The 9535-nt window shown below is 42.0% G+C and overlaps 1 protein-coding gene across 4 annotated transcripts in view; it reads right to left on the bottom strand.

The window, feature by feature from the left end:
- Positions 1-1245: 1245 nt before the first annotated feature.
- LOC107285341 (putative RNA-binding protein Luc7-like 2) overlaps positions 1246-9535 on the bottom strand; it is a 48604-nt gene continuing 40314 nt past the window's right edge. For all 4 annotated transcript variants that reach the window (XM_015813521.1, XM_015813517.2, XM_015813520.1 and 1 more), the window contains 4 exons: positions 8515-8606; positions 7905-7934; positions 4288-4482; positions 1246-2567 (listed from right to left, as the gene is read on the bottom strand). In XM_015813521.1, coding sequence (XP_015669007.1) covers positions 2369-2567; positions 4288-4482; positions 7905-7934; positions 8515-8606 — 516 coding nt within the window. In that variant the 3' untranslated portion in view covers positions 1246-2368. The remainder of the gene's footprint in view (positions 2568-4287; positions 4483-7904; positions 7935-8514; positions 8607-9535) is intronic.

The following is a 9535-nucleotide window of genomic DNA, read 5'->3' as shown; positions in this document are numbered from 1 at the left end:
ATAAGTCCTAGCTTGTTATTTACATGTGCACTTAATATAAGCCCTACCCCTTTAAAAAAGCCCTAGTTAAGGCCCTGCCCACTCCGTCCCACCATCTGGTTGCACGAGGTGGGGCGAGGCGCACAAGTAAAAAGCTAGGACGGGGGTGGGAGATGGAGCTGCCCCACACGCCCTGCACCTGCTTACCTCAAAACTACCACAGCCAGGTCTCCCATGCCTCGATACCTGCCTTGTCTTGCGGGGCAGCACCAACAGCCCACGTGGCTGCCGCTGGCCCACTTCTTCTGTGTTGTGCCCCGGCCTCCATTTCACCGGCAAAGGCCTTTAGGAAAGGCCTCTGCAGCCCAGAATGGAGCTCCAGGATGACGCACTCCAGCTTCCATTTCGCCGGTAGAGGCCTTCAGGACAAGTGGCCACAGAAGAAGTAGGCTCGCGGTGGCCATGCGGGCTCCTTCTGGATGGGCCTGTTATTGCCGCCACCGTGAGCCGAGACAAAATAAGACTTAATGCCTCTTTTGGAGGCAAAAAACATATAAGACCGAGTCTTATTTTTGGGGAAACATGGTATTTTTGGAAAGAGGTGATGAAAAAATTGTCTACCTTTTGCTATTAATTCTACAAAATGATACCTTTAACCAATTATATTGTTAGTGAAAAGTTAACTATTCTGCAAGCTCATTTTCGACAGCAATAATATATTGGATGTATTAGTTTGTAAAATATTTTTTTTAGAGACAATCTATTATTTACTTTTACATATACATTTAGACAATGCTGGATTGCGTAATTTTGAAATAAGTGCAAGGCACTATATTCTGAGGAAGGGTATGTATCTCGTACTGAAAATAAAACTTTATATCTACATTTTAAAAATTCCAAAAGTATGCATACTTTCATTTTGTAAATTTAAAATGCAACAATAGCTCTGATTAACATATTAGTTAACTATTAAGATTGATCAACTAAGCATTATTTGACAATAATGAATTTTGTACTTGTCATTTCAAAGAATTTTAAAAACAAAACTTGTTGGGATTAGTTAATCATCTAAGGACAGCAAGGAAAGAACAAAGTTAGTTTACAGGTTTCACTGATATAGTTTTTCTTAACTGAGGAAAAAGTTCATCATTACAAAAGCTATTAAACCATAAAAAAGAAAAGAATCTGAAGCAATTTCAGCTCCAGATTAGATATTAATTTTTTGTGACAAATTAATGGAAGATAATATATCTATACATACTTGGGTTGTTGAAGTATATTTATGCAATGATATATCTGACAATAAATTTCTCTACTCTTGTCTAAAATGTCTGTTGGAATGTCAGTGCACAATTCAGTTGTTAAAACTTACCTCCTCAAAGAAAGTTGTATTTCATATGCATAGAAATATGAATTACATAAAGTATTTTAGACTTAATAGTACACTCATGAACAAATGTATGAAACATTGCCTTTCAAATAAATATGAGAATAGGTTTCCAGATTTAATTGAAAAACGTAGCAATGTTAGAAGCATGCACTTCAGTTGTTAAGAGGGAGTGGGAACACACAGCTATTTCACTGGACAAAAATTATTTTTGCTTACTTTATTGTTGTTTGCTGTATACAATTAAGGATGTGCAGTAAACACACCATAAGAAAACCCCCCAGAAAAATCATTTTGAAAGAAAAAACAAATATACTTAACATAGACCAATTAAATTGTACAAAGATATGGGACTGGCTTTGATTTCAAAGTTTCAAAACAAATTAAAGGGTGAAATGCAACAGCTGTTTGACTTCCAAGTCTAAATAGGCACTGTAAAAATAAAATTTAAAAGTTGTCATTTTCTTCAGCACATGTCCCCAACCTAAACATTGCCAAACATGTTCAGTTCTCAAGAAGGAACTGAGAACGCAATCTTCTGGTGGTAATAAAAGCCTGGAACCCACTCAACCTCTTTAAAAATGATTCAGTGCTGCTGTTTGAAAGAATAAAATTAGAAGAGCTTATAAAGTTTTGAAAGCATCCAAAGCAAAGAGCACACTATAGTTTTGTTCACTATAACCTGTATTGGAGAATAAAACATTTAAATCTATTATGTTGGTACATAAACCTGGTATCTTGAAGATAGATCTTTGAAAATATGTCTTATAAGTTTACTGGAAGAGAAGAAAAAAGGAAACTGCTTCATTTATCATCAATTGAGTTATCATCAATGGAAACGGATCAATTCAGACTTCATTATAACCATATTTATACACTGTACATCTATCCTAGATGGATAAACATTGGAATTGCTCACTGGTGTCCCTTTTAATAACTGTAAACTAAACCACAGTATGCAACTTCATAGGAAGGTAAAGGATCAAGTGAATGTACAGCCAGTTATATCTCTCCTGCTTCACGCTCCTCTGAGCTTCTCCTGTCTTCTGATCTACCATTTGCACTTTCATAAGATCGCTTCTTTTCTTTGCAGTTTCGATCTCTTGGAGACTTTTCTCTGGGGCAACTTTCTTTGTCACATGATGTTCTGTTACGATCTCTGGTTCGTTCTTGATCTCTGGAAGATCTTTCTTTTGATGATCTGAAGAAAAAGTTAATGCATCTGAAAATGTATATTACTTTCATTTGATTTTAACTGTTCATTCAGCTTACCAGAGCATAAAACAGCACAATTATCACTGTGTATCATTTCCAAAACTGGAATGGAAAGAACAAAGAGCCTAACATAATTAGAACAAATATTAAACTGAAATCACTAATTTTATTTTGCAAGAGTTTAAAAGTTGAGAAAGTCAAATGAGTGCTATCCATTGTAATTTTCTTATAGTAATAAAAAATATGGACGCTATTGTTTAAAGTGTCACCAATGTACAGAATGCTTCAGCTACCACAAATGATGCAAATCCACAGTGCGACAGACTCAACATTTAAGTAACCTGCTTATAAAAATTAAAGCTGACCTTGGAGATCACATCTGAAGCTTTGACTAAGTGAATAAACAGACAAAAGATCAAAAGAAAAAAATGGGTTTTGAAATGTAATTTCAAGGAAGATGAATGCTGAAAAAATGCCTAGGACTTGATTAATTCACCTGAGACTGGCTTGTAAACAGAAATCAATAAGCACAATCACATAACCAAGTTTAATTCTATCAATTCTTGTAATACTGCAATTTATTTCTATAGTTTTGAAGACCTTCGTTTGTAAAATTACTACTTCAGATATTTAACTTTATTACCTATTTTAATTAGGTAAATGAAGACTAAAGACATACTGAATATAAATTGATATAGCACATTTAAATGAGTTGAAATTATTCAAGACCCAAAATAGAATATAAAACTAAAAATATTTGCTAAATTAAATTTAAAAATGTTACAAACCAAAATCATGGTAGGAAATTGATATTTAGACTACACTCACACTCACTTTTTGGTATTGCTTTTGAATTTATTGATGTTATTGGTGTTCCCTTCCAGGTAGATAAATGTAGAATTTTATATTAAACTCTTAAAAAAGAATTTGCCACAAAATATCTACAGAATTCCATTTCAGTCTACAGCTATCTCTCAACTTATGACTGGTTAACAACTGTTCAAAGTTACAATGGCCTTGGAAAAATGGACTTACACAATGTACTCGCATTTACGGCTGTTGTACCCCCCTTTGGCCATGTGATCACAATTCAGCACTTGGCCAATCTGCATTTATGATTGGTTGCATTCTTTGGGTCATGTGATTGCAATTTGCTACCTTTTTTATCAATTTCAAGCAAAAGAAAACCCATCAGGGAAGCTGGATTTGCTTAATGACCATATGATTCATTTAAAGACAGCTGTAAAAATTGTTGTAAAATCAGGTCCAACTCAATTTATGACTGCACAACTTACAATGGAAATTACCAGTCCCAATAGTGATCTTAAGTCAATGACTATCTGTTTTCTGTTCAGTTTCCCACGTTTTTCCAATTTGACCTAGTTTTTTTATTGACAAGTGAGAATGCTTATAGAGTGAGGGTTAGGGGGTGAATTTGACTCCTGAGATTTCTTCCCACTTCTGAAAACCTTATGAATCTTCCAAGCATGTTGATTTCCTTGTTTGGTTAAGCTACCCTAAATTTGCACCTGAGTTGACTATAATTAAAAAAAACTTTGAAGTACACTATTCCAATGCACCTATAATAAACAAAATGGAAAAAAAAAACTCAGCTACTGTTTAAGATAGATAGATGGCTTAGGCCCTAGGTGCAATCTTTTCTGTTCAGAAGCTAACAAAATGGCAACTGCTCATTAAAATATTACCTTTTTTTGGAATTGCGTTCTCTGCTTCTGTCTCTGGAGCTATGCCTGCTCCTATGGTGACTTTGACTACGGCTGCGACTAGTAGAACGAGACCTATGATGATGTCGCTTTTCACGAGACCTGGAACGGGTTCTTTTCTTTCGTTCACGAGAGGATGACCGAGATCGATGTTTACGGCGATCTCGGGATCTAGATCTGAAAAAAAATTATAGAGAAGAAGAAATCCTCAATAATTCAATTAATCCCTAACAATTCTATTAGGCCAGTCCTACAAGGAAAATATCTTACTGGAACAATCTCTTTTGCCAAGATTTTGAATAGTTTGGAGGCTTCTGGAATATTTTACATGAAATAAGAAGTTATCTAATACTGAAGTTTAAAAAATGGCTTGAAGTTTAATCAATGGTGGTCGATTAAAAACAAATAAAAACAATACTCGTTACTTGCCACTGGCAAGACTATGGCAGATATACCCTACCATTAAGCGGACACGTCACTGAGGAATTTGTAACTTAAAATAAGTCACAAGAAATTAAAATAGAACACATTAGACTTTCACTGGTTTAAAAACAGTAATCAATTCAATTAAATAACAGCAACTACCTAATCTTGAATGATCTTCTACAAGCTGTTAGCCCCAGGCAGCACTTGAAAGAAAGACGCCACCTCCGCTCTGCCACCTGCCTTGCCCGGATGGGCCCAGATTTGGCCCCCGGGGCCACCCTGGAAATGGTGAGGGACTGGCCCCTGCTGGTCCAGCCTGGCTGGGCACCCCCCAGTGAACGCATGGGGGTCGATGGCAGCAGCTGCAGCCCACCAAACCCTCAGCTGGCACACTCTAGGGCTCTGCAGCCCACTGCAATAATCGGTCAACCCTCCAAGCAGCAGGTGCAGTGGCAGCACCAGGTACGGGAGGGTGGGAGGCACGTGATCCGGCCCACTGGATGCGCCTGCTCCATCCCACCTTCTGTCTTTGCGGAGCCACCATGGCTGGGATGGGACATGCCTCCCCCTGTGCCTCTGTGCCTGCTGCTTAAAGGGCTCCCCCCGGTGGTTGCAGTGGGCTGCGGAGCCTCATCGTGCCGGCCAAGGGGCCGGCGGGCTGCAGCCAGACACCATTGACTCCCATGCATTCACCGCCTCCTGTGCATGTGCCAGGAGTGCGTGGCTGTGCCGGCCCGGCCCCACTGTCTCCCGGGCAGCCCCGGGGACCAAATCTGGACCCATCCGGGAAGATGAGGCAAGTGTCCGGCGTGGCGCCACACTGTGCCCCTGCACACTTGGCTCCCGCCGTCCAACTTTGTCCTCCAGCAAGGGCCCCATGAGCTCAAGGGCCAGGCTGGGTGTCCCCACATGTGGCCCGAGAGGGTTGGCGAGGTTCCTAGGATGGATCAGGCCCCGATGCCCACCCTGGTCCCACTCCCCTCTGTAGGAGACCCCTCAATGCAATCGAGTTTGACACCCCTGCACTAGTACATTAGCTAGTGATACTGCACTGGTTACTACCATGTTTCTCCGAAAGTAAACCCTACTCAAAAAGTAAGGCCCAGCTGATTTTTGAGGGGTGGGCCTAATATAAGCCCTCCCCCGAAGTAAGCATTAGCGTGGGGCAGGGCAAATAGGCCCAGATCTTCTGTGTGGCTGCCAGAATGTCACACCCCCCCCCGCCGCTGGCCTGCCAAGGCCCTTCGCCAGCGGCCACTGGTGGAATCGGCTACCACTGGCCCCGCCCTCTCTGTCCCACCATCTGCTTGCCTGCAGCCGCAACAAAAAACACCCTTGGCAAGCCCCGGCCTCCGCCTGCCCTGCCTGCTGGCCCTACTGCTGGGACATTTCTTGGCCGCGCTGGGTACCGCGCGGCCGCCAAGCGGCTGCCCATGCTGCTGGCCTCGCGGGTCTCTTTGCCCTCCTAGCCGTGCTGGTCTGAGCTGCCCTGCTGGGCTATTCCTGCCTGCCGTAGGGTGAGTTGCCCCAGATCTTGTGTGACCGCCAGAGCGCCCCCCGCCAGCCTGCCAGGGCCCTTCACCAGGACCAGTAAAACTGCACCACCCACGCCTCTGCCTTTGGGCTGGTGAATGCTGCCAGCCTGCATGCCTATTTGGTACTGCAGGTGCCAGGCTAAGGGCTGAACCTGGAGCTCTTTGGGTCCTGGCGGGCACTTCACCTCTCATACCGGCTGGGCACTTCTGGCCTCTACCAGCTGCTCCTGCCAGATTGCCTTCTGCCTGGCCGGCGGTTGCCACTGCCACCATGAGCTAAGAAGGCAAAGCAGGTGGCCAGGGGGGTGGAGTTTCCTTTCCTCTGCCTGCCAGACACCTGCTAAAGCCGCACAGGGTAAGATTGCCACGCTCCCCTGCCCAATGCCCTCGCCTCCCCAAGCATTTTTTTACTAACCTGCCTTTCAGCTGCATTGCGTTTCTCCTTTTGCTTCTCAGCCTTTGCTGCGTGTTTGTGGGACAAAAAAAAAAAAGTTTAATCAGACTTTCTAACTTTTTTTTGTCCCACAAACACGCAGTGAAGGCTGAGAAGCGAACGGAGAAACGCAATGCAGCTGAAAGGCAGGTTAGTAAAAAAACGCTTGGGGAGGCGAGGGCATCTGGGTGGGGGGGCGTGGCAACCTTACCCTGCGCGGCTTCAGCAAGTGTCTGGCAGGTTAAGGGAAGCACCCGCTAGGGCCCAAAGAGTGCCAGGTTCAGCCTTTAGCCCGTCGCCTGCAGCATCGAGTAGTCATGCAGGTGAAGGGCAAAGAGCCCCGCAAGGCCAGCAGCTAGGGCAGCCACTTGGCGGCTGCACGGCACCCAACACGGCTGAGAAATGTTCTAGCAGCAGTAAGGCCAGCAGGCAGGGTGGGCAGAGGCCGGGGCTTGCCAAGGGTTTGGTTAGTTGCGGCCGCAGGCAAGCAGGTGGTGGGACTGAGAGGTTGGGGCCGGCAGTAGCTGGTTTCACCAGCGGCTGCTGGCGAAGGGCCCTGGCAGGCCAGCAGGGGGGAGCGCTCCGGCGGTCGCATGGAAGATGTGGGCCGACTCACCCAGTGCCAGGCTCGGCGCCCTTTCCGCCACCGCCCACCACGGCCACACCAGTACCATACTTGGTCCGCCACCACACTCTCACAGCCACACAGGCCCCGCCTCACCCCTACTGGTGCCAGTATCGGCAAAAAGTAAGCCCTCCCTGAAAGTAAAAACTTCTGCTTATTTCAGAGCCTAAAAGAAAGTAAGACTTACTTTCAGGGAAACATGGTAGTTTGCTTTTAGGTCCAATTCATAATGCTGTGTATGACTTTTAATGACTTGAATAGTTTAGATCACAGACACTTTTTCTAAATCTGTTTATGGGCTCTCTGAAATCTGGTGTCAATCTCTATCTTCCACGAGACAAGAAATGACTTTCTTAATGGCTGGACCCATAATATGGCACTTCTAGCTCAGGAAGATTAACTGGCACTCCAAGGCTTACAGAATTATTTCTCAAGTATTTACTGTATATAATTATCATAGTATTAAAAAAATCACAAAACCTTTCTTTCTTTAAAGCAAACCCATTGTGATTTTTTTGTACTTTCTTAATGTTTGATAGATATAACTGTTTATATTCACAGAGAAAAAAGAACATCCAACCTTTTGGGGTTCTTGCTGTGAGAACGAGATCTAAACACAAAAAAAATAAAGATAAGTTTATAGAAATTGCAAATGGAATTATCACCTGCACTATTAAGATGTCTTACAGAACATAACCAGACATTTGTAACAAATTGGGGCTTTACTTGTTCAAATGTCTTTAACTATTCAAATAATTTATTCCAGGGAATCTTTTAAAGGGAATAATATATCAAATGGTTTATCTCACATTAATATTGCTATAGATGATATAAAATCTTAATAAACATATTGGTAAATATAAATATAAACATTATTTTAAGACTGATGTGTGTATTTAACATTTATTTATATTTTTATCAAATTTAGAAATTGCCCATCTCCCTCACAAAGCAATTCACATGCTAATGAAAACATTCAAAAGTCTATGTGCATATTTTACTTCATCAAAGGAAAACATTTTGCATGCTAAAGGCAAAGTTCTGGGGGAACAACAAGCTAATATTTAATTTCAGTTTTATTTTTAGCAGCAACTTGAAGCTATGGGATCAATGTCTACTTATGCAAGAATTTTAATTATAAAAGCAAAATCAAAGAATAGACTGTTAGACAATAAGTAATAGAGTTTCACCTTCTTAACTTCTCTCTTTCTTCTTTCTCCCTTTCTTCTCTCCGCTTTAAACGTTCCTGATTTCGTTTCTCTTGCTTGTCAGCCACAACTCTCTAAAATCATTATAAAAATAAAGATAAGAAATTTCAAATATTGAAATATAATATAAACCAGGAGTCCATTATTGGGCCTTGAGCCCTTCTGAACTGGGCCACAGAAGTGGCAAGCCAGCACAGGGGTGCATTTCCGCTTGCACAAGGACGGGCGAGCATGCACATGTGCTACATTTGTGCAAACGGGGCACACCACTCACGTGGAAACATCCCCTCTTTGTGGACCAGCAACCAGGGTTGCTGGTCCACAAAGCCAGAAAGGTTGGGGAACTCTGATATAAACCATTAAGAATATATATTTATGAGACAAAGTTCCTTTTTCTCACCAACTGGCAGCATTATTCTAATCTGATAGCACTGCAGGTTACATATATCATATAAAAATATAGGGAACATGCATACTGTCACAATATTATTGCCAATTACTTTACCATCATTTTTATAAACGTTAACTGCACTCACACTCAGGGAATCATAATGAAAAGAGCAAATTAATTTTGGTCCATAGCTACCAAAAATTAAAATCTAATCACATAGAATAACCAAAAGCAGCAGGAAAATAAATGACCATAAATAAAACTGGATGTACTTGCTAGTAATGTCAAAGTCAGGCTATAAAACAATATAATTCTTTTCATAAATATATACTAATAGTTTTTCTAGATCAAGGTATGGTCATCTTAATCCACCATTTTGTTTCATATTATAGACTCTGAAGTGCTCAGAAGCAATAGATAGACTAGATCAGTGATGGCGAACTTTTAGAGACCGAGTGCCCAAACTGCAACCCAAAATCCACTTATGCATCGTTGGGTGCCGGGTGGGTGTGGCCCATTGGGTGGGCGTGGCTACGGTGGTAACAGCAGACTGGGTGGGACTAAAAAGTTCAATCAATCAATTCCAACTTTGCAAGATCTTTTTTTTCCCAC

This window comes from Protobothrops mucrosquamatus, unplaced genomic scaffold (genome assembly GCF_001527695.2).
Source record: "Protobothrops mucrosquamatus isolate PMUCROS unplaced genomic scaffold, P.Mucros_1.0 scaffold162, whole genome shotgun sequence".
Classification (NCBI taxonomy): Eukaryota; Metazoa; Chordata; class Lepidosauria; order Squamata; family Viperidae; genus Protobothrops; species Protobothrops mucrosquamatus.
The sequence above is the reverse complement of the archived record's forward strand: the minus strand, read 5'-3'. Positions and strand labels throughout refer to the sequence as shown.